General features: G+C 44.5%; 1 protein-coding gene and 1 pseudogene across 1 annotated transcript; both read left to right on the plus strand.

Moving 5' to 3' along the window:
* Positions 1-10: 10 nt before the first annotated feature.
* On the plus strand, positions 11-23,906 carry GPNMB (glycoprotein nmb). Its single transcript, XM_059712559.1, has 11 exons — positions 11-202; positions 6,076-6,228; positions 6,949-7,092; positions 9,097-9,279; positions 11,665-11,823; positions 12,146-12,457; positions 15,837-15,935; positions 17,019-17,121; positions 19,639-19,853; positions 21,993-22,086; positions 22,555-23,906. The coding sequence occupies exons 1-11, from the start codon at positions 133-135 to the stop codon at positions 22,700-22,702; spliced, it is 1,680 nt and encodes a 559-aa protein (XP_059568542.1). The 5' UTR covers positions 11-132; the 3' UTR covers positions 22,703-23,906.
* Positions 20,308-20,371, plus strand: LOC132211581 (U6 spliceosomal RNA; annotated as a pseudogene).
* Positions 23,907-25,658: the final 1,752 nt, after the last annotated feature.

Genomic DNA, 25,658 nt, shown 5'->3' on the forward strand with positions numbered 1-25,658 from the left:
CACATGATCCGCCCCGAGGCCCACATTTAATTAAAAGGAGTGGGGCGCAGGAGAAGAGGCTGCTGTTTGCAGATGGAGCCGGAGGAGTTGGGAGCTAAGCCTTGATTGCTGGGTCCGGAGAGCACGGTCAGCATGGAACGCGCCTACTGCTTCCTGGGGTGTCTGCTTCTGGCTGCAGGAGTGCCCCTTGATGCCGCCAAACGTGAGCGATTCTCAAAGCTTCTGTGTTTAACCCGTTCTCTGGCTAGGGGCTGCGTGCTGGGCTGTCTGGAGTCATGTCGCCTGAGCCAGAGCTAGACTCCATGCTCAGTCATTTCTGGAAACCGCTGGGAATGTTGGAACCACAGCAAAATGCCGCCGGCTCCATTCTTTGCTTCAGGCTCATAGAAACTAATAACCGTGCAGCCTCTCTCTGATGGAGCTTTTATTTGTTTATTTGTTTGTTTATTTATTTATTTATTTATTTATTTATTTATTTATTTATTTATTTATTTATTTTCCCCATCACAGTTGGGACCTACTGTCTTGCCAGACAGGGGAAGGCGGGGGTGCGAGGGGAACAGTCTCTGGCTGAGAACAGAGCAGCGCTTCCCCCCGAACTTTGGTTTCGATCCGGTAGGGCAGAGCGCTCAGGTCAATCAGCTGAATCTGGAGACAAACTCTCTAACAATCCCAACCCAGAAGCCCACCCCCAGAGGTTTCTCCCCAGAGCTGCGTGAACTCGCGGCCGCTGTGGTGAGGTTACTGCGAGAAGAGCTGGAGCCCAGGCCTCTATTCTGGTTTGCACTGCAGGTTGGCGACTTGTTAACAATACAGATGCGCAGAGCCCAGAAACAAGAATCTTTGGAGGGGGGTCGGAGCACCCTTGTTTAAAAAGCTCCGCCCTAGCCGGCTCGATGGATAGAGCGTCCGACTGTGGACCCACCGGTCCCAGGTTTGATTCTGATCAAGGGCACGTTACCTCGGTTGCAGGCTCCTGCCCCGGCCTGGGCCCTGGTCAGCGGCGTGCAGGAGGCAACCAATCGACTTCGATGTTTCTCTCCATCTTTCCCTCTCTCTTCCACTCTCTCTAAAAATCAATGGAAAAATACCCTCGGGTGAGGATTTAAAAAACAACAACATAAAAAGCTCCTCTTGTGAGTGGAATGCAAAGCCAGAATTTGAGCCATTTAGGTCAGATGCAGCCCACTGGTCCAGTCCAGGGGTGGGTGGCGATGGCGGCCCCGTGCTCCAGCAGTTAGAGTGGAGCAGGAGTGAAGTGTGCATCACCCAGAAGGGCCACCCCACCTGGCTCCAGAAGGCATTCACTGGATGAGAAGTCAGGGATCCGGGCCCAGGGGAGGGAGGCGCTGATAAAGGACCACATCTGCATCCCCACTGGCAGCCTGTGTGCAGGCTGCTTCCCTCAGGTCATCCCCACAGCACCTTCCTGGAGCAGCCTGTCCTCGCCCAGTCAACAGGCAAGGACACCAGAGCCCGGCCTGCTGCTCCCCTGCTCGGCCTGAGGGAGCAGCATCTCGGACCCTTGGCCAGAGGGACCTGTGCACACATCCTTCCCGCCGCCTCCTTGCGGGAGAGAAGTGTCTGTAATTAAGTTGTCCTCACAGAGTGGGAACCCGAGAGAGGAAGGAGCAGGAAACTGCTGGCAGCCCTGGGGGGCAGAGCACGTGTCCCTGGGGCTGGGAGGCCCAGGCGGGGCGGGACGTGAGAAGGGGGCGCTAGGGGTGCAGGAGCCCCAAGGTCGGGGCAGGGATGACATTTGGGGGGAAATAGAGGGAAGTGGCCAGAGGCATGACCAGTTCTGTTCAGGTCCAGGGAGACCCTGCCCGCCATCTCCTGAGAATGGGCCCCGTGTCTTTGACCAGGGACTGGGGTGGGTGCCAGGGCCCGAGAGCGCTGGCCTGTGTCGGCCTCACGTGGCTTGTGCACAGCTGGGGAGGCCGGCGTCGTGATGATCCCGTTTCCCAGACCAGGAAATAGGCCACAGAGAGGCCAAGAAACTGGCCCCAGGCCACACAGTGGGTAAGGGGAAGAAGGCCGCTGCCACCCACTGTCCTTCCTGCGGTGGCACGGCCGTGGGCTCCCTGCCAGCCGTGGGCAGGCACAGTGACTTAGCTCCATGCAGCTTTCGTTTCCTCCTTTGCCAAACTGGGTAAAGGGGTTCTTGAGAGATCAGCCAACGATGGGTGCTTGGAGTGGGAAACCTACAAGGTGGCGATTGTCTTCCTCAAAGAACCTCCTGGGTGGCTCCCCGGGAGTCCGGGAGGTGGAGGGACCGAGAACTGACCGGTCCCTGGAGGCCTGCGCCCAGCTCTAGCCTCCTTTCCACCGACACCCCTTTGCTCTGCTCAGTGAAACAGATTAGCGGGTTGAATCTCTCCGTTGAATTGAGAGGAGCCCCAGCCCGTTAGGCAACGTAACAAAACCCTGATGTTCCTGGCTCCTCCTGGCCCTAAGCCAGAGCTTCTGGCCACAGGAAACGGGATGGGTAGGATTCACCGCGTTTCACACGCTAAGGGATCCTTACCGCTGTCCAGTCACAGCCCTGGGAGGAGGGAGGGAGAGGAAGGTGCTGACAAGCTGGTTAAGGATCAGCCTCAGCCTCAGTTGGCGATGGGCGAGCAGGGAGGCCAAAGTGCCCACAGGAAAGCCAGGGCTGAGCTAGGAGTGACTCCATTGACCTTCACACGTATCCCCACCCCCAGCACACCTCTCTTTTTCCCCTTCTAGTCTGCTTACTATTGGGTGTTTTTTTTCTTCTTCTACTTTTAATTCAACTTTTAACTCTGAGGTCATTGTAGATTTATATACAGTTGTAAGAAATACTACAAAGAGATTCCCCAGTGCCCTTTACCAGGTTTCTCCCAATGGTAACATCTTATAAAACTAGTGTATGATATCACAATCAGGATATTGACATTGATACAGTCAAAATACAGACAGTTCCATCACCACAAGGGTCCCTCATCCTTTTAACAGCCAAACCCACCCAGCCCTAGCCCCTAGCAACCACCAATTTATTTTCTACATTTATAATGTTATGTAAATTGCATCGTTACAGAATGTCATCTTTGGGAATTGGATTTTTTTTTTAACTCAACGTACTTTATTGACGATGTTGCATGTGTCAGCAGTTTGTTCTTTGTTATTACTGAGTGGTATTCCATGGCATGGATGAACCACACTTTAACCCCTCATCCAGTGGGAGATATCTGGGTTGCCTCAGCTTGGGCTGTTTGAATAAAGCTGCTAGGAACATTCATGTCCAGGTTTTTATGTGAACATAAGTTTCCTTTTCTCTGGGATAAATGCCCAAGAGTTCAATTGCTTAGTTGCATGGTAATTACATGTTTAGTTTTACAAGAGACTGCAAACTGTTTTCCAGAGTGATTGAACCATTTTACATTCCCACCAGCCATGTATGAGTGATCCGGTTTCTTCCCATGGTCACCTACATTTGATGTGTCCCTATTTTTCATTTTAGTAATTCTGAAAGGTGTTTAGCGGTGTCTCATTGGGCTTGTAATGTACATGTCCCTACTGCTTGGCGATACTGAACATCTTTTCATGTGTTTCTCTGCTGTCTGCACAACCTGTTTAGTGAAATGTCTGTTCAGGTCTTTTAATTGGATTGTTTGAGTTTTAACATTGAGTATTGAAAATTCTTCATATATTCTAGATATCAGTTCTTTCTTGGAAATGCAGTTTGCTAATATTTTCTCCCAGTGTGTAATTTGCTGTTTCATCCTCTTCACATGGTATTTCACAGAGCAGAATTTTTTTCATTTTAATGAGGTCTCATTTATCATTTTTTTCCCTCAATGGGTCGGATTTTTGGTGTCACGTCTAAGAATTCTTGTCTAGCCTGGAGCCTGAAGACTTCTCCTGGGCTTTCCACATTTTTATAGCACCATTTGCTGGCTTTCCTCCATCAGATTGCTTTTGCATCTTTGTAAAAATCAGGGCATTTTTGTGTGGATCTATTTCTGGGTTTTCTATTCTGTCCCATGGACCTACGTCTATTTCTTGTCACTCTCCTTTTAATTTTGTATTTTTCCTTGACTTCTGACATTTAACATCAGAAGAAAGATCTGCTTTGATTGTGTTTCTGGAAACACTGCCTTTCTCTCAGGAGCTGAGGAAAAGGGAGGTTCTTGAGAACAGTGGGAAAAACCGGTTCTTGGAATCAAAAGGTGTGAATCTTCATTTCTCCTCCATTAAAGATGATCCTGAGTGGATCCTCTCACTTCTCTGGGCCCGAATCTCTTCATCTATAAAACAAGGGGTTTTGAACTAACTAATCTTAGTTCTTTCCAGATTGAACATTCTACCATTCTGTGATTCAGTTCGAGTAAATTTCCAGTTACAAACATTTATCGATAAGCATGCATTTCCTGCCCTTGCTTAGTAGTATCATTTTTCCAAATAGGAACAATCTCATAGAATCACAGGACATTTGGTTTTCGTCTGATTTGAAGGCCCAGAGAAGACATGGCCTGGGGTCACCCAGCCTGTCTAGTAGCTGAACCAAGACTAGAGACGAGATTCTGTGACTCCCAGTTCAATGTTCTTTCCTATTCCATCTGCCTCCCTTATAAGAAGGGAACAACACACCGCTCCCTCCTCCTTCCAGGAAGGAGGAATAGAAGACAGAGGTTAGTGGCATCCATTCCATACACTCCTCTGACTGCCTACCAAATACCACCCTCATGGAAAGCCTCTTCCAGGGTTTAAGAGAAGACAGCGTTTCTGGCCGTAAGAATCCACAACCACACCAAGAAATAAGACCATATGAATTGATGCAAAAACAGTTTATAATGGTGTATAATCTGTAGCTGACAGAGTTTGGGGATGTAATGGATTACTTAAATAGGTTGAGTAAGACACTTAGTATCTCAATAAGTCCAAAGGTAGGCAAGACTAGCGCAAGAGCTCAGCAATATCATCCAGAACTGTTCATCCTTCCATTCTGATATGTTGGCTTGCTTCCTCAGATTTGTGACTTCATGGCTAGGGCTACCCCAGCTCCAGGCATCACATCATTGCCCTACCATCTCCAAAATCTATTCTGAGTAGAATTACCTAAATACACCAAGTAAAAGATAGAGTGAATTTTTTAAAAAACCAACAATATGCTATCTATAAGAAATACACACACACACACACACACACACACACACACACACACATATATATATACACTGGTATATGATGGAAAATGATGTGCCAGTTCAACACTGGGCATTAATATCAAGGTATTCTCAGAAGAAGGAGTATTACCAGAGACAGAAGTCAATTCCTCATGATAAAAGGATTAATTTATGAAAAAGATTAAACATTCAGAGCTTCAAAATACATAAAGCAAAACCTGACAGAACTGAAAGAAGAAACTGGAAAATCCATCATAATAGTTGAAGATTTCAACATTCCTCTCTCAGTAATTGAAAAAACAAGTAGACAGAAAAACAATAGGAACCTAGACGTCTCAAAAAACACTGCCAACCAGCCTGACATAAATAACATTAAAATCAAACACTTTGCTCAACAACTGTAGACTATACAAGTGCCTATGGGTCATTTACCAAAACAGACCATATGCTGGGCCACAAAAAAAGTAGATTGTTCAATAGTGGGCTGCCCAGTATGGATCTCTTGGAATCCTGGAGGCATTCCTGAGCCTGGCATTCCTTTAGCCAAGTGAACAATTCAGGATGGGAAAAGATGCAAAAATTGATCTGAAAACTATTGGTATCTGTGTTTTCCTGATGACATTGTGTAAATCAAAATATTCAGAGGAGATGTGTTGAACAAACAAATGATGGCTAAGAAATGCTGACTTTCAAATTTTTCTTTGATTCATCTAACGTACATGAAGTTATAGTGTCTGAATACTTGTATTAAAGGTATTTCCAGTGGAGATTTTTTGAAAAAACCTTAACCTGTTTGACATATTGGAAATATTATGTATGTTCTTTCTAACCTTATGGAATAAAAAGTGACTTTAACCATTGTTAGGTAAGTATTAAACGAGGAATAGAGTTGACTAAATAATTGGTTTTTCAAATATTGATACAGGATTTCATGATGTGCTGAGCAATGAAAGAACTTCTGGTCATATGAGGAAGCACAGCCAATTAAATGGTTGGTATTCAGATGAAAATGAATGGAATGAAAAACTCTATCCAGTGTGGAAAAGAGGAGACCCAAGGTGGAAAAACTCCTGGAAAGGTAAGTGGAATGATTCAACCCAAACAACTGTCACTTCCTATTTAAGTCCGTCTGAGATCATGGACTTGGAAATCACGTGGCTTATGTTTCTTCTGTGAATGACAGTGCTCTAGGCATCTGGATTTGGCAATCTCTCTTTTATCTCAACACATCACTTTCTAAGTCACATATACACACGCAGTTTGATCTCCTTAGAATTTACAAGTTTATGGTTTTTGGAAGATTAGAGAGTGAGCAGGTTTAGTCTCAAACCTATTTAACGAATGTGTGAACAGTCCTCTCCAGATCTGAGACTCCAGAGTAGTTTTTGACCATCTCAACACTGTGGCTTGTCAGGAAGTGAGTATCTTTCTATTCACATGAATGAATGACTTCTTCATTCATTGGTTTTGAGTTTTAAAAAAAATATGAACTTTTAGTACTTGGCTTCTCAATCCAATTAAGCAGATTGTAAAACTTATTTTAAGTGAATGTTCTTTCTGTGTTTAGAGAATTTTTTAACTGGTCTGACTTTTATTATTTATTAATTCCTTTTATTATTTATCTTCTAGAATGTTGTATTCTGATAACAAAGTTAGGAATCCATAAAATAAATTAATTTATTGTAAAGAGGCATAAGGATCCTCTGTCTGGTCCTTAGAATTAGATGTAACTTGATATCATTCATCAGTGAAAGGAAAGAGATGCTTGATCATGGAGCTCCATTTTTCTTTGCCCTAGGAGGCCAGGTGCAGGCGGTTCTGACCAGTGATTCCCCAGCCCTGGTGGGCTCAAATGTAACATTTGTGGTGAGCCTGGTGTTCCCCAGATGCCAAAAGGAAGATGCCAATGGCAACATAGTCTATGAGAAGAACTGCAGAGATGGTAAGGAAAGTTATTCACTTCACAGGAACACGCTAGTTCTCCGAACTACTGGAGACCCAGCTCAGAAACCTTGACCCTCGCAGGAGCTGCTCCCGTAAATGCAAGATGCTGCTATCATCCCATGTCACCCTCTCAAGTTGATGATGGGGAGGGTGAGAGTGTGATTCTACTCAGTCCCTTCACCATTAGCCAATGATGACTAATGATGACTTGCAGCAAACAGATGACTCTTTGCTACTTGGAACCCTCTTGTCAAGCTCAGTTTTTTCTTAGTGTCCAGGTGATTGGACAGAGAATACCTTGTTGATTCTCAAGTTTTGGTTTTATTACTTGGAATTCTTTTGGCTACTCAAGGAATAGCCAATTTGACAGATGTTTGCTGCTTAGAGTCATTCTGCTCACAGGCATTTCTTAAGCAAGTGCTGTGTGGCTAGCACAAATGACAAAATATCTCATTTTGGATTTGTTTTGCTCTTAGTTAAAGCAGATAAGTTCCTTGTTAAAGAGTGAAAACACACACAAATACATTAAGGGAAATTTTCTCGTTGGAACTGTACATTCTTAAAAATGCGAAGCTAATTACCGGGATTCTTCAATCAGTGACAAGGCTATTAAATGCATCTAATGATCTAATTTTATCATTTAGAACTTCAATTAAATGGTCAACATGTTCATTCCTTATTAATTTATCATATTCCTATGAGGAAAACACTAAATTCTGTACAGAACAGGTTTGATAGTTAAAAAGTGTTGTATTTAAAATTCTGTAGCATTTTTCTCTTTGTTCCTAAAAAAATATGCTGATTCGTATGAATGTTTCAAATGACAATCTAGCCCTCTGAGCATTTTTTGTATGAAAGAGTTCCTTTGACTTATGAAAATTCTAATGAAATATTGATCACCACTACAAAGGCCTGGGGATCAGTAAAGAAATGACTGACTCCAGATGTAGGGCAGGGTTGCAGGTGAGCTGGGGTATCTCCCGGCATGGGGGAGGGGGGGTGCTCAGAGACTGATGGGGACCTGTCACAAGGACACAGAAGCCGGCTTGAAGGGGCTCTCACTGGCCCTGTTTGAGTCTATTGAAGAATAAAAATACTAATTGCTGTAATGGATTGATAAATAAAAAACTCCGTAAATGTCAGTGACATAAAATACCAAGGGTTGTTCTAGATGAAAAACAATACTGATTGTGACTTATTTAAAACGAAAAATGTCATACGTACAGAAAAGTACTAGTAGAAAGTAGGGTACACTGAACAGCCAAACACCCTACCTAGCTTCAACAATTTAAACATTCTGGGTATTTGTGGGGTTTTTTGTTTGTTTGTTCTCTCTCTCTCTCTCTCTCCTTCCCACCCTCCCCTTCCATCTCCCTTCCTCCCTTCCTTCTTTCCTTTCTTCCTTTCTTTCTGAAACAAAATAGCCAAATGTAGTACGTGACCTTGATTACTGTGGGAGGTGGTATGGCTTGTGCCTGTGTAAGAGAATGCCCTTATTCTAAGGAAATGTGTGCTGAAGTCTTTAGGAGTGGGCAGTCATGATGTACAATGAGTCAGGAAGAAAGGCTACAGATAGAGTGTATCCAAATAAGAAGACAAAACTACCCTCAGTTTGGTTTGAATACAGTTGTGATTTGGAGACTCAGTGTGAAGATAAAGTATATGGAGTGAGATCTCTAGATCAAGCATGTCAAACTCAAAGGCTAACACGAGCCAAACAGATGAGGCATGTGGCCCACGGGCCGCGAGTTTGACATGCTTGATCTAGATCGAACATTCCTGATTTTTGTTCTATATACTTACTGAAATTGAACATATATCACATATACAGAAAAATGCACAGATCATAAATGCACCATTGGATGAATTCTAAATATTAGGGCTGTAGTTGTTCAACTATATTTAAACTAGGTTTGAAAAAATATGAGAAGTGTCTAATTCAGTGACGAGCATTGAGCAGTCTGATCCAGACGATGATCACAGTTTTTCTTTCTCTGCTTAGGAACGGGCCCATCTGCTGACCCGTATGTTTACAACTGGACAGCGTGGGCCGAGGACGCTGACTGGGGAAATGGCACCAACCAAAGCTACCACGTGTTCCCCGACGGCAGGCCTTTCCCGCACCACCACCACCACCACCACCGGTGGAGGCAGTGGGGTTTCGTCTACGTGTTTCACACACTTGGTTGGACTTTTACAAACCCCTTTAGCTTTTCCTTTATCTTTCCTTAAAATTTAAAAATGTGTCTCTTTTCTTATTCTATAATCAAGAATTAATAACATTGAGAGTTTAATCACAGTTAACCTGTTAACTTTCCTTAGCTGGGATGTATATGGCTTAGTCTTGCCAAATTTCCAGGACACCAAAGAATTGAACGGAGGGGGGGAACCCCTGATTCAGCTTTCTTTGTTAAAACAAAACTCATTTTTTTTCTGTCTGAAACAGTAATCTAAAAAAAATACTAATATTTATTTATTTTTAATATATTTTATTGATTTTTTACAGAGAGGAAGGGAGAGGGATAGAGAGCTAGAAACATCAATGAGAGAGAAACATCGATCAGCTGCCTCCTGCACACCTCCTACTGGGGATGTGCCCGCAACCAAGGTACATGCCCTTGACTGGAATCGACCCTGGGACCCTTCAGTCCGCAGGCCGATGCTCTATCCACTGAGCCAAACCGGTCAGGGCTACTAATATTTATTTATTTGAATGGCACACAGATGGGCATTTGTTGATTTATTCTTTAGTTTTTTATATTGTCAAATGAATTTTTAAGAATTAAAGGAATGTTTTTTTAGGAAATTTGGAAAATGCAGAAATGTACAAAGGAAAAATAAGTTACCCATAATTAATACCAGAGGTTATCACTGTTAACATAATGGTGTTTTCTTCATTAGTATTTCTTGATTACGATTATAATGTACGCACATTTTTTTCTTAATGTCACGAGTTTTTGACCACATCATTAAAATTCTTTATATACATTATTTTAATGACTATATAATATTCCATTGTGAAGAAATAACATAATCTAACCACTGCTCTTCTTTGGCATAGCCAAAAAAAGAAACCTTTGTTTTCTTTTTTCACCCACAAATGGTATCCACTTTGCATTATTGCTAGGAATTTAGGTTATTTCTAGCAAAGCTGCTAAGTCCTTAGTTAAAAATGTCACCAGATGCCACCTGGCTCTGAGGATTTGAAAATTGCTACCAATAGTGCAGCCTCCAAATTTCTAAATGTTTTGTCTTTTATTTCGTAAATTAGAGAAAGCTTCTCTTTCTCCAATTAACTATTTGCAAATCAAAACAAAATATTAATAATGCATTCTGATCGAACGAAGTACAAAATACCTGTCAAATATTGTGCCATCTATTTAAATCATTGGTTTAAAGCTGACTTTTTTCAATGCATGTCTGGCCCTTTGTCTGTCACCTCACCCAGTGTCATGATTTCTTTGACCTGACATGGAGTTTTCACGGAGTCACTTACGCTTACTGACACTCAGAGTCTGTTTAGCCTAGTTAACATCCACTCACTTAACTAGTTAAGATGTCTTTATTTACGATCAGCTTTTAGCCAGGAATTTTTGGTTTTCTAACAAGACTATTTTGAATTCTCATCTTCTGCTGAGGTCTTAGAGTTAACAGATATTGTCCCTCAACTAAGCATTGCCCCTGAGGTCTCTCTCTCAGTGCCAGAACTAACATTTTCCTCACATATAATAAACCTCCTCAGAGACTCCATCAGAACTGCCTCTGCATGTCACTGGTACAGGGGGGGTTCCAAATTACACATCCCTGAGAAGTCTAGTGTATTTTACTAACACCTTTGACCAGGCGATAAACATGGTCTTTCACCACCCCCACCTCACAAGCATCCATCTTACAATACCTGTCGTTCCACTGACACAGCTATACCAGGTGACTCAAAAGGAGGAGAAACATCCTTGTGCCCTGAAGGAGAGGAGTCCCTTTCACTGCTGGACAGTGGCAGTTAGATTAAAGGTTAGGGTTCAGAAAGACAAAGAATGGCTCCAGGGTGTCCTAGAATGCTTTTATAGAACCGCTCCGTTCCTTTTTATACCCACCCCACCGTCCATCACTTACTGCCTAGTTATACGCAGCTACTATTAGAAAGTGGAGGATTCCAGTCCCCTTAAAAAAAAAGATTCTTAATAATATAGCCAAAATAGTAATATTATTACAAAAATAAGGTTGATTCTTGGATACATTTTTTAAAACGCCATTGGCCGCTTCACCATTACATTAAAAGTATTTCCTGTGGGAAATACATCTATTTCAAGTGCCAAGTCACTTATTTATAGTAAGTGTTTATTTATGAACCAACGACTGCATTATCCCACCAAACGGCTCTGTCCGTTTTACCCATGCAGTTACGTTTATTTAACTGTGGGTTTGTTTTATAAAGTTTTATGTAACAACCCTTCCTGGTGCTCCCTCCCCAGAACAATCTCAAAATGTCCGTGGCCCGTCGTTAAGAAACAACTTCCTATAAAGGTCATGTAATAGTAACCAGCACCTAACCGTTTCCACCCTCTCACAGGTCAGTATTACCAGAAATTGGGACGGTGTTCAGCGAGTGTTTCTATAAACACAACCAATGTGACGCTTGGCCCTCAAGTCATGGAAGTAGCTGTCTATAGAAGAAACCGAAGGACATACACTCCTGTCGCAAGAGTGAAAGATGTGTACCTGGTCACAGGTGAGTGGTGTGAACGCTCAGGTAACTGAGGAGGAAGGAGGCCCTTCGTTCTGATGGTGCTAGTGGGCTCAGAAGCAGTGAGAGCCGAGTGCTCTGGGTGGGGTTACCATTCATCTGGACTCCTCCTCCAACTTATATTCAAGGATGTACGCCCTCTGTTTTCCAGATTAACGTGGGGAAACTCTAGAAAAACTTACCCAGAAAAAAGAAAAGTGATGCTGAATTATCCCTTATTTAAAATTTTAACTTAAAAGTGTTACTGAAGTCATCCACTTAAAAACCAAGCAATCATGCATTCTTTGTATGTATCTATATCTTTTAGATCAGATTCTTGTGTTTGTGAATATGTCCCAGAAGAATGATCGAAATTCCTCTGATGAAACCTTTCTTAGGGACATTCCCATTCTGTTTAATGTCCTGATTCATGACCCCAGCCACTTCCTGAGTGAGTCTGCCATTAACTACAAGTGGAACTTCGGGGACAACACTGGTCTGTTTGTTTCCAACAATCGCACTTTGAATCACACGTATGTGCTCAACGGGACTTTCAGCCTTAACCTCACTGTGCAAGCTGCAGTGCCTGGACCTTGCCCTTCACCTACACCCAGACCTCCAAAACCCACTCCTTCTTTATGTAAGTGTTTTCCAGGTGATCTTTGCGGGGGGGGGGGGGGGGGTCCTTAACTGCTAAAAAAAAAATGGCATGTAAGTTAGAGTGCAACATTCCTAGTTAAAAGGGTTGTGTAGAGACTCTGCAAAAATCTGTTGGTTTTTAAAGCCATTTTATCACTATTTTAAGCTATTAGAATATGGACGAAAGGAGAATGTGCTCAAAGACACTTTGCAGGTAAACGCTGGTGACTTGTAAACCACTCTTTGACCTTCCTGGTTTTCACTGGCCTCGGTCACGTGCACGGGTACTTCCCCCTTCTAGCTCACACATTCTTGTTCGTCTCCCAGAGTTTGTTGCTGAGAAGACACACTGGCGCCTTGCAAACATTCAGGCCATCCCACTTTCCTTCCTCCCTCCCCCTTTTCTCGCCACTTCCACTCTCCTCCCTGCGCTGCCCACATCCACTCACTGTCCCATGAAGACACAGCCACACCTAAAAGCTCTTCCTAAATGGCCCAAAAGGAATGTACCTTCAGAATATTTCTTGGCCAGCAAGCTGGAAAGACTCCAGGCATTAAGACTGTTCCGGCTATGAAGCTTAATTAATTAAATCCCACCCTCTACTAACAGTACATGAGGACATTCCAGAAGTTCTTAAGCATCTACACTGGGAAGCCTCAGCTTCCCTTGCCCACTCAGCCATTAGCACATCTTCGCGCCCCAGGATCCAGGGGATTGTAATAGGCTGACATCCTCTCATTGGACACAAGAGGGCGCCATCACCAAGCCCAGAGGGACCACGCCATCGTGATGTCTAAACTTGTCATTGTTTTTACCAAAAACCTGTTTGTTATCAACAATAAACTATCATAATAGTGTTATTCATAAAATGAGATCTTATTAAACCAAACATATGTAAATCAAGACACTATAATTTATTACTAATTGTATTCTTTAAAATATATTTTATTTTTTAAAATATATATTTTATTGTTTTGTTACAGAGAGGAAGGGAGAGGGATAGAGAGTTAGAAATATCGATCCAGCTGCCTCCTGCACATCCCCTACTGGGGATGTGCCCGCAACCAAGGTACATGCCCTTGACCGGAATCGAACCTGGGACCTTTCAGTCCGCAGGCCGACGCTCTATCCACTGAACCAAAACTGTTAGGGCTATTTTATTAAATTTTATTTATTGATTTTAGAGAGAAGAAACAAGGCAGGGAGGGAGGGAGGGAGAGAGAGAGAGAGAGAGAGAGAGAGATAGAGAGATGAAGAAACATCCACTTGTTATTCCACTTATTTATGCATTCATTGGTTGAATCTTACATGTGCCCTGACCAAGGATGGAGCCCACAACCTTGACAAATCCGCATGATGCTCTAACCAACTGAGCTACCCGGCCAGGGCCCTTCTGTCTGTTAAAGTGTTAGTTTTTCTCCATTAGCCATTTAATCATACCTTGACTTTATAAATATAGACACAGAGATATAAACTTGATTTTAGGTGTGTCTGCAAAACAAGATGTGCATTTTTATAAGCATTCTACCAATGATAAAAGCAACTTTCATTATTTGGTCATTTTTAAAAGTTTTATTTTGAAGTATAGCAGAGTCATGATTCCATGCTCTAACTTGACAGCTAAATTCTGCCTGTCAAGAACCCTAAAAGAAGTTCTCTAGTTTCCTGGCAGCAGCCAGCCATCTTTAATACCCTATACATACCAATCTATTGCTACAGAACATAGCGGTTAAATTCCAGGATTAAATGAGTGATTACCCTGTAACTTCTGAAGGACCACTGTGAGACTCAGGGGACATCCCCAAGAGTCTGCCACAGACCATCCTGCTGATAAACCGCTGCCTTTGAACCCAACATGGCATCGGAACCTTCGGGCTTTACCCAAGTGGCATTTCCCAAAGTGTGTGCCACGGAACACTTGCTTCCAGAGATACTCTGAGAAGTGCTCTGAGAAGGCCCCTCAGAGCTGAGGAGCTTCTCGCTCAGTCCCCAGTCAAGGCTCTGAGGAGGCCTGGCGAGCTCTCCCACAGGGCTTCGTGCCTGCGTGTCCCTGTGGTAAAAAGGGGGCCCTTCTGAATGAAGCTTGGGTGCCCTTCCCACAAAACTGGGTCCATTTCATGCCTTCTTAAATTTTAGAGAAAGTAATGTTGCACTTTCAGTATCATACTTTCTTTCCAGTCTTTTTATCTTGTTAAAGGAATACCAACACCTTAATTAGAGCTTTTGAAATTATAACTAATTATCATTTTATTGGGGTAAAATTGTTGTATCACATTATATTAGTTTCAGGTGTACAGAGCATTACATTCTTTGCTTTAATCAGATTCAAAGGGTTATTTTTTAAAAGCATCCTGTGCCCACTCCTTTTCTTCCCCACATCTCTGCTCACCAATAACTGAGGACTCTTAGAGTGTAAGTTTAGCAGCTATGAGACAGCCAAACAGGGGGAAAATTGCCTTCTTCCATGTTGCTTGTTTCTGAATCTATGATGCACCTACCTTACTATTTAAAATTATATATCTTATATGTGCTATAGCATACCGTATCTAAGTAGATGTATAGAAGTGCATGATGGGACAAGGAAACTGATGTTTATTAAGTACTTCCTAAGTGGCAGGTATGAGAAGCAGGTTTTATATACCTCATCTCATTTAAGTTTCATAGTTCAACCTCACTAGGTCAGGAAGTATAATTCCCATTTTACAGATGAGTCCACTGAGGCAAAGAGAGGTGAAATAATATGCCCATGGTCTCAAGCAGCTAAAAACAAAGGATCTGGGATTTGAGCCCAGAAAACCTGCCTCCAAAATTAAAATATGTCCTTGTCTATGATGGCCTGCTTTATTTCATCATGACTGTTGTGTCACATATTTAAAATGGCTTCTACCTTTCATTTGCTTCCTGTGTTTAAGCAAAATATGAGATTGTGTTTACTTACATAATTTTTTTAAAAATATATTTTATTGATTTTTTACAGAGAGGAAGGGAGAGAGATAGAGAGTCAGAAACATCGATGAGAGAGAAACATCGATCAGCCGCCTCCTGCACATCCCCCACTGGGGATGTGCCCGCAACCCAGGTACATGCCCTTGACCAGAATCGAACCTGGGACCTTTCAGTCCGCAAGCCGACGCTCTATCCGCCGAGCCAAACCGGTTTTGGCGAACTTACATAATTTAACAATTATAATGCCTTACAGCTCTCACATCTATATGCATCGTTACACGTTTAGTTCACATTTCTACAGCAATTTAAAAGTATAGGATTCTTGATGTTTTTCTAAAGAGCAGGCAGACAGGTGTTTAGATTTTTGGTTCTATCATGTACATCTTTTACATTCTCAGCAACTAACCTAAACTCTATTATTCAAACTCTGCAGCACCCGCCGGGGACAGCCTGCTGGAGCTGGGGGAGGTTCCCGATGAAGACTGCCGGATTAACAGATACGGCCACTTCAGAGCCATCATCACAATTGTAGGTAAGACTAGCAGGTGAAGGGTGTTGGAGTCTACCTCAGGCCACCCACTCACTTCACTGACTCTGGCGGGTGCGGGTGGGGAGCAGGGCCACCCACTCTCTGTCCAAGGTGAGGCCGCGCATACACGAGCAAAGACTCTGCTGGTGTCTAGATTCCCACCTGCCTGCCCAGCCTTCCCACCACATCCCAGTGGAAATGAGCCTTCCGTGAGGCCCACATGCTGATGAGCCTGCCCAGGCCCTGAATCTCCGGCCCCGTGCATCCCGGAAACCTGAATGAATGAGCCTTGAAAGAAGGCCAATGACAAGTGCCCACAACTTCTGCTTTCTTCCCTAGTTGATTTCACAGCCACACTTCTTGTATGTAAGAAACGAGAGTGAACAGGCCACCACACACATTTGTGCATTTCAGGCACCCACAAGCACCCAGCAGAGAAGATAGGTGGGGTCTGCAGCCAGGCCATGCACCCTGGTCCTCGGGGTGGGGGTAAAACCCACGCTGTGTGCCCTGGGGCTGAGCCGCTCATGAGCAAAGCTGGCCAAGGCCTGCACCCTGGGCTGCATCCCCCTAGGGCAGCTGTGGGCAAACTACGGCCCACGGGCCGGATCCGGCCCGTTTGAAATGAATAAAACTATTGAAAAAAAAGACCGTACCGTTTTATGTAATGATGTTTACTTTGAATTTATATTAGTTCACACAAACACTCCATCCATGCTTTTGTTCCGGCCCTCCGGTCCAGTTTAAGAACCCATTGTGGCCCTCGAGTCAAAAAGTTTGCCCACCCCTGGTCTAGGGGCACCTTTTCCTGGAACGCCTGCCCAGAGCGGGTCCTACCTTCTAACACAGACACGGGATCCAGAAATGAAGAGCTAGGGTGGGCTCAAGAGCCATTCAGCTTGACTTTGAAAATGCTGCAGGGACATGTATGCGAGGCGATGGGGTCGATTCCCGGATCTGGGGGTGTGGTGTGTGAGAAGGCTGTCTCCGTTTGGTTTGGCCTCCTGATGTGTTAAGGAGTAGTTTGATTTGGGCTGGTTTCCACTGTATGTTGATGTGTTTTTCCATGGGGGCTTGTTTTGTTAGAGGGAATTCTAGAGGTGAACATCGTGGATACGGCAGAAGTCCTGATGCCCCTGCCACAGCCCGAGGACCCCTTGATGGATTTCCTCGTGACCTGCGAAGGGACGTGAGTACTTCGCCTCCCTCAGCGGGCGGGTCAAGTGAGGACCCCAGGCCTGAGCAGAGGCCTGACTCCAGTCTCCCCGACTAAGTGGATTCATATTTCTAGTTCATCAGTAAGTCAGGACAAGAAAGGGCCCTATGAGGCTTTCTCAAGGATGCGTTTGTTTTGCTAAAGTGGAGCCATGCTCATTACCTTTAACTGTTGATGAAGCTGAATAATAGTTACTGATTGAACAGTTACTATGTTCTTACCATTGTACATCTGTTCTCACACGATCCTGTGAGTCTCCTCATTTTACAGATAAGGCCACAGTAATTATAGAACTTGCCCTCATAGACAGTGGGTACCTGACAGCACAGTTTACAGGTCAAGGTCTGGCTCAGAAACCCACTCTTTTTTTCCCCCAATATGTTTTTATTGATTTTAGAGAGGGAGGAAGGGAGAGGGAGAGAGAGAGAAACATTGATATAAGAGAGAATCATGGATAGGCTGCCTCCTGCACGCCCCCTACTGGAGATCAAGCCTGCAACCCAGGCATGTGCCCTGACCTGTAATCAAACCTGCGTCCTTTTGGTGCATAGGACGATGCTCAACCAACTGAGCCACACTGGCCAGGGCAGAACCCCACTCTTAAGCTCCCCGAGGCTCCTCCAGAGTGGCAAGAGGCCAATGTGGAATAGCTGGGTCCTAGCATTAATTAACAGCAATGCCTGATAATCCTGTCTCTCTTTATAATTTACAAAGCTCCTCTAGTGCATTATATAATTTGGCTTCCTACGGTTTGATTATAACTATAGACTATAGACCAGCCGTGGGCAAACTACTGCCCGCGGGCCGGATCCGGCCCGTTTGAAATGAATAAAACTAAAAAAAAAAAAAAAGACCATACCCTTTTATGTAATGATGTTTACTTTGAATTTATATTAGTTCACACAAACACTCCATCCATGCTTTTGCTCCGGCCCTCCGGTCCAGTTTAAAAACCCATTGTAGCCCTCGAGTCAAAAAGTTTGCCCACCCCTGCTATAGACTATAGACTAACTATAGACTAACTAGATACTAGTGAATATATGTACTATATCAATTAATTGTTCATGAATTAACTGATTCACATACACATAAATCCAGTGATTAAAATGTATGTGTATGTTGCCCTAGCTGGCTTGGCTCAGTGGATAGAGTGTCAGCTTGCGGACTGAGGGGTCCCAGGTTCGATTCCAGCCAAGGGCATATGCCTGGGTTGCGGGCTCCATCCCCAGTAGGGGGTGTGCAGGAGGCAGCCGATCAATGATTCTCTCTCATCGTTAATGTTTCTATCTCTCTCTCCTCCCTTCCTCTCTGAAATCAATAAAGAAATATATTTTAAAAATAAATAAATAAAAATACATGCTATTTAAAAAAAAAGAAAATGTATGTGTATGTAAAGGTATAAATGAACAAGAGCGTGGAACAGTATAAAAATGGTAGCTAAGCCCTCACCGGTTTGGCTCAGTGGATAGAGCGTCGGCCTACCGACTGAAGGGTCCCAGGTTCGATTCCGGTCAAGGGCATGTACCTTGGTTGCGGGCACATCCCCAGTAGGAGGTGTGCAGGAGGCAGCTGATCGATGTTTCTCTCTCATTGATGTTTCTAACTCTCTATCCCTCTCCCTGCCTCTCTGTAAAAAATCAATAAAATATATATATTTTTAAAATGGTAGCTAGGAAGCTCTCCAGCTTGGTGACTGAGGGTTGACAGGAACTAGAGAAAAAGCCGACTGAAGAGTGAGGCTGTGGCAGAGGCCAGGGCATGCCTCCATCGCAGCCCATGCCCCCATGGGACCCAGCATCAGAGCCCTGTCTCTCCCTCCAGGAAGTGTACTCAGAAGTGAAACAGTGACCAAGACAGTCCTGCCTGGCCGGTAGCCTAGTGGTCACCAGGGCAGCTGTCAGACATCTCTAGTTCAAGTCCCAGCTCCACCTCTGACTGCTGCGTGACCTTGGGCCAATTATTTTCTGTCCTGGGTGCTTCGTCCCTTGCTGCACTGGGATAAAGTTACCTTCCTCATAAAGTCATTGAGAGGAATAGACAGGCCATGTCATATATCTAAAATGCAGCGCCTCACACAGTAAATATCGTCTACTCAGCTGTTGTCACTGCTGTTGCTGTGTTTTCCTCTGCAGGAAGCTAGGCAGGGCCGGCTCCAGCATTTAATAATGTATTTGCCTGAGACCTACGCCGCCTGCATCCTAGAGAGTCAGAGGGTAGAGGGAATGGCTTGGGCTTCACACAGGGTCCAGCAGCCCCTGCCTACCTTGGTGGCACATAATTTCTTCCTGTTCCATCCCTGGGCCTCACCTTCCGGACAATAAGGAGGAAACAGTAGCTCAATCCCAGGCTTGTTTAAGGATAAATTACGTGACAATTTGATATCACATGGTTTGAGGAAAAATAAGGTGGATTTCAATTTTATGGAAATGATTTTTCCTTTAAAGCTGTTTCATCCCTCTCTCCCCCTCTCGGTGCCGTGCACGCCCTCAGCATTCCCACCGAGGTCTGTACCATCGTTTCTGACCCCACCTGCCAGCTCGCCCAGGACACGGTCTGCAGCCCCGTGGAGGCGGCCATGGGCGACGCGTGCTTGCTGACCGTGAGACGGGCCTTCAGTGGCTCCGGGACCTACTGTGTGAACCTCACTCTGGGTGACGATGCGAGTCTGGCCCTCACGAGCACCCTCGTCTCTGTCCTGGGCAGACGTGAGTTCTGTGTTTTGGTTGTGGGAGCATTTCATAGTGTAGATAAAGGGCATCGCGTTTCATACTGAAGAGCTTTGTTATCAATGTTTAATTTTATTTCAACGCAAAGTTTATTGAACTCTTGTTAATGTGGGTTTGAGGACTGGCATTAAAATCCAACAGCAAATCTATTTAGGGAAGAGATGAGAGAGAGAGAGAGAGAGACAGAGTGAAATCATGGCCAAAGAAAGCTTTTGATGAAAAAAACTCAGCTCTGATCACGGAGCAGTAATCACAGGATCTGATCACTGAATGCTCGAATGGATTCCTATGCCAAGGGGGAGTGTGAACCAACATCAACAAATAACAGTGTTCTCCAGTTAAACCATGGCAAAGGGGAGGCTGGGATCAAGTTGTCATGAAAGCCGCTGGGCAAAGATATGAAGCCAAGAAGAGAAATAAGAAATCAAGTGGGGTGCTCGCTTCAGCAGCACATACACTAAAATTGGAATGACACAGAGAAGATTAGCATGGCCCCTTGAGTGTCGCTCTTCCACAAAATACCACGTGCGGGCGCACACGTACAGTGCGATTGAAACTTCGTGGCCCATGCGCAGAAGTCGGTATTTTGTGGAAGAGCCACACTCAGGGGCCAAAGAGCCGCATGTGCCGACCACTGCCCTAGGCTATGAAGCTTCCTCGGTGCCGGCAAACCACTGTTCTCTTATCTGGATTCAGTGCGAGATGCGTGTTCAATGCTTCTTGTAGTGAGTGATAACTTTAGGGGTGACCCGAGCCATCTGTCAGAATCCAAATTAAGGACGTCCAGGAGAGCTTTGAATCCAGTGGGGCTGTCCCTTGGTGACTCAGGTATCAAAGTCAGAATTCAGAAAAATAGATCATTGCTCAAAGGCAAATCCATAGACGCTCAGCTTTTACGCATTGATCCAATGAACACGCACGAAGCAGCTGCAATTCTTTCAACAGATTCTCAGTGAGCATCTACTCCGTGCCCAGCATGGCTCTAGGCACAGGCTATACGGTTCTAGGTCGAGTAGGGAATGAGACGAAGAAGACCCCTGCTTTAGTGAGCAGACACGGAGCACAAACAGATAAGAAGGCATTGTGATGAAATCAGAGCAAGGCAGGGGAGGGAGAGTGACTGGCATGGGAGAGAGGCGACAAATGCTGGCTTTTCAGATTGGGAGGTCGGGAGACTTCCTGCCAACCCAGCCGCTCCCACGTGGTGAGGGGCCTCCGCTGAACGGAGACCGGAATTTGAATCATGAGCAGCCGGGTGCAATCCTTGCAGGCCACCTGCAGGGTCAGGGGAACCACTCTAACGGATGATTTCAGAAGGTCCTACTGACTGCTGAATGCAGCAAGGGTCATTGGGGGTAAGAGATCTTCCCAGGGGAGAGGGCTGGTGGCTGGGACGGCAATGGTGGTGGCAGAGGAGATGGAGGGAAAATAGATCAACTCCAGTTATACTTTGGCGGTAGAGACAAGATTTGCTGGGTTCCTGGAGTACAGAGAAGACATAACCCTTGCTTCGTGGTTCTCACAATTTAATAGGAGAAAAAATGTGTGTAAGGAAGTAACTGCAACACAACGGGATTGAGGCAGAGGAAGAGAGGCGAGCAGTGACCAAGGAAGGGGCGACCGCCGCCTCATGAACGTCTGGAAGGCGCCTCAAAGGGGTGGACACTGGAGATGACCTGGGGAAGGACATTCCCCGCAGAGGGCGGGGGGATTTGAGGGTGTGGGGAGGATGGGCAGCTCCCAGGTTTCCAGCACAGCGGGTAGGTAGGTAGGTAGGTAGGTAGGGGACCATGAGGCCAGAGCCGTGGGCGGGAGGATCAGGGAGCCCTCCATCACATGGGCGCTGCTGGGTCCACTGAGACCTGAGCGGGTGTCTTCAGGACGTGACATCTCTCCCCTGAGCCCTTAACACAGTGTTCCAGACACGCTAACTCGTTCTCCAAATGGAAGATCAGCTGACCCGCAGGCCATGTATTATTTAATGGAAAAGATCGCCGAAAGCCAGAGGGAGCTGTGTATCTTCTGAGAGCTCCCTTTGTCATTTATTTAATTGCACGACAAGCTGCACGTCCTCCAGGTGGAAGCTGTCGCTAATCTGGTCTTTCTTCTGTTTTTAAGGCCCAGGCTCCCCCGGGAGAATGGCGAGTGGTGCCCTGGCCTCCGTGGGCTGCTTGGCCATATTTGTCGCTGTGATCGCCCTGGCGGTGTACAAGTAAGTTGCTGGTTCTAACACTTTCCATCACTGTGGTACATTGAAAATAAGTAGCAATGTGCTGCGCAAATGGGCCATTTCCCCCTTTTTGGCTTTTAACCATTTTGCGTGTAGGAGGAAAATCTTCCATTGAATGATGAATACCAAACTAGCCTGTTGATTTTGCTGCGGTTTGTTGTGTGTGTGTGTTTTATAATCCAAACAACGCTACCAGATGTCAGCCACTTAGCAAAATCGTGTCAGCTCAATATTTAACATGGAAGCTCAAATTGTAGTAAACAGGCACATGTCTTGCATGAAGAAGAGGAAATAAACTTATTTCCAAAAGACATCCGTGTCTTAGTAAAAGCCATAGATTAGGTAAAACGAAATGAACCCTTTTGTACTTGGGCGTGTAAAAGCTTGGGGGAAAGTAATATCTTCCAGGTGGGGATGTTTTAAAAATCTTTCTAACACATTGCTTTTCAGAAAACGCAAGGAATACAAACCGATAGAAAACGGTGCTGGGATCAACGGCAAAGGCCTGAACGTTTTCCTGGAGCACGCAAAGGTCAAGTTCTTCCCCGGCAGCCAGGAGAAAGACCCACTGCTCAAGAACCAGCCAGGAATTCTTTAAACCTTCAGCCCGATTTCTGACCAACAGCTCGCTCTTCAGTGCCGTGTGTGTGAGCTGTGCTAGCGTAGAGGACTATCAACTTTTTTTCCCTAAATGTTACTGTAAGATATATACTGTGGTTTAGGGAGGTGTAATTTTTTTTTATAGGTTAAATGACATTATAGAGAAGTGGAGAGACTTTATATGGCATGCAGCCTCGCCGTGTTATGGAACTGATGGAGTCGGTCAGCCGTGCTTTCTTTCATTATGATTTATGTTTCACTTATAATGTCTTAACATGATTAGTAGGATCGACATACTGTGTCCAAAGAGTAGGTGGAGAAGGTACTATTCATCAGAGTGACCAGGTTGCCTGGAAGGCGAGGCTGGACGCTTTCTAGCTTCCCATATACACACATGCGTACAATCAATGCACTGTACCCCTGTCCCTAAGCCCACGTTCCCAGGTAACTGACGCCTATTTCAATGAGCACGCATGAGCTCCCAACAGAACAGCAGGCTAAGCCTCTACTATGATGCAGATGCTTGTTACACTAAAATAATCATCATCATCATCATCATCATCTAATCAATGGGTGTGAATATTTTTGCGACAACCTGCTCTGCCCAACTGTGTAAAGAAATGGTATCCATTCGCTTATCCCATGGACAGTTAGCGCTTTCTGTATGTCAGGCATGTTGCTCCACAGATGGCCCAGCACTCGGTGTTGACGGTCTTGTGTGTGTGTGTGTGTCTGAGTTTCTATGCACTCCAGCGCATTTATTTGAAATTACATATTATGATTTTCCAAAGGAGACCCCTGGTTGTCCTACTACTTTCTCTATTTAAATGATATAGAAACTTGCCCTGGCCAGGTGGCTCAGTTGGTGGGAATATCGTTCCATATAACAAAAGGTGACAGGTATGATTCCCGGTCAGAGCACATACCCAGGTTTCGGGTTCAATCCCCAGTCGGGGCGAGTACAGGAGGCAACCGATCAATGTTTCTCTCTCATATCAATGTTTTTCTCTCTCTCTTTACCTTCCTCTCTCTCCAAAAATCAATGGAAACATATCCTCAGGTGAGGATTTAAAAAAAAAAGATACAGAAATTTGGTCAGTAAGGGTTTAACCTCCATTTGTAACTAAAACTATTTACCATATGTCAGACATGACATTTTTTCCCTCTCTTCCCTGGAAAATAAAGTATGAAAAGAGACAAGATCCTGGAATTGTAATTATTTTTTAATTTGTTGTTTGCCTTTTGATTTTATTTATAATTTTGGCACATAGAACGTTGTTTAATGTGGCCCATGGAGCAAGAGAATTTCATAAGCATTTTATACTTTTAAATGTATATATTTAAAATTTCACAGTGTGTGAAATTTCAATAAATTTAATATGTAAGTGTATGTAATCAGACCAATCTAAAAGAAGAGGTTTTCCATAAACAATTGTTCTGGACTCCTGAAACAGTCAGTATTATATTAAAAATGAAGGCAAGAGGCTAGTTCTAAATCCTAGATCAGCAAACTTCTTCTGAAAAGGGCCAGATAGTAAATACTGTAGGTTTTGTGAGTCATACAGCTTCTGTCGCAACTACTCAACTCTGCTACCACATACATAAATGAAAAACAAGTTCAAGCAAACACCTTCTTACAAAAGCAGGTGGGCCCTCGCCGGTTTGGCTCAGTGGATAGAGTGTTGGCCTGCGAACTGAAAGGTCCCGGGTTCGATTCCGGTCAAGGGCACATGCCTGGGTTGTGGGCTCAAACCCCAGTTCGGGGCTTGCAGGAGGCAGCCAATCAATGATTCTCTCTCATCATTGATGTTTCTATCTCTCTCTCCCTCTTCCTTCCTCTCTGAAATCAATAAAAATATATATTTTTTAAAAAGCAGGTAAGAAGTCAGATATGCCCCACGGCCACCATTTCTAGACTAAAAGAGACTAGAGAGACACAGCAACTGAAAGCAGCTTAGGAGTCTGGGTCAGAGTCTGCGTGGAAAGTCAAAAGGCTATGAAGTATATTCTTGGGACAACTAAGGGAAATTTAAGTGCATACATACTGGATGCCAGATGATCTTACGGAATTATTGTTAATTTTCTTAAGGAATGGTGAAGAATTTTACAAGGAGCTGGTGGAGATCAACATTTAGTCTTGTGCATTCACTTCCTAGATGGCCTAGATGCCAAAAATTAAGCTATTTGTTCTGAAACCATCTCCGAAGTATAAAGAAATTGCAGAACATGAATTGTGATATTTCTCCCCATTTATGTGTTGGCTGCAGGTCTCTGTTCTCAGCCATGGGCTACTCTGCCCCTTGGGAGTCATTGGTAATATTAGGAGGCATTTTTGGTTGTCACTACCAGGGTGAGGTGCTCCTGACATCTAGTTGGTAGAGGCTAGGAATGCTGCTAAACACCCTACAAACTACAGCACAGCACCCCACAACAAAGCACCCCATATGATCTGGCCAAAACGTTAGAAACCCTGTCATGGATTAGTTGAAGAAACCCTTGACCTGATGTAAAGACAGAAGACGTGGATTCAAGTCCGGCCCTGCCACTTAAAGGTGAGTAACCTGGGCAAGTTGTTTGACCTTTCTTGAGCCTCGGTCGTCTCATCTGTAAAATGGATATGTGGTCCCTCCTTGCTTATTTCACAGGGCTGCGACAGACCCCTCTGAGAGAATGGACGGGCATGAAAGGCCTCTGTATATGGCACTGTGGTATATACCACTATGTGAGGCCTGAGGACAGACAGTGGAAAGATGCTTTGTCATCTTTATGACGATTCGGAGGCCAGGACATTAGTACCTACACAGAAAAGTATTATCAGGTTGCAACAGAATCCCTTGGAGGTTAAAACACAGACGCCTGAGCCCCACCCCCAGAGTTTCTAGTTCAGTGTTTGGGGATGGGCCCCATAATTTGGATTTCTCACCAGTTCCCAGTGATGCTGGTAATGTTGCTCC

Source organism: Myotis daubentonii, chromosome 10 (genome assembly GCF_963259705.1).
Source record: "Myotis daubentonii chromosome 10, mMyoDau2.1, whole genome shotgun sequence".
In the NCBI taxonomy this organism is placed as follows: Eukaryota; Metazoa; Chordata; class Mammalia; order Chiroptera; family Vespertilionidae; genus Myotis; species Myotis daubentonii.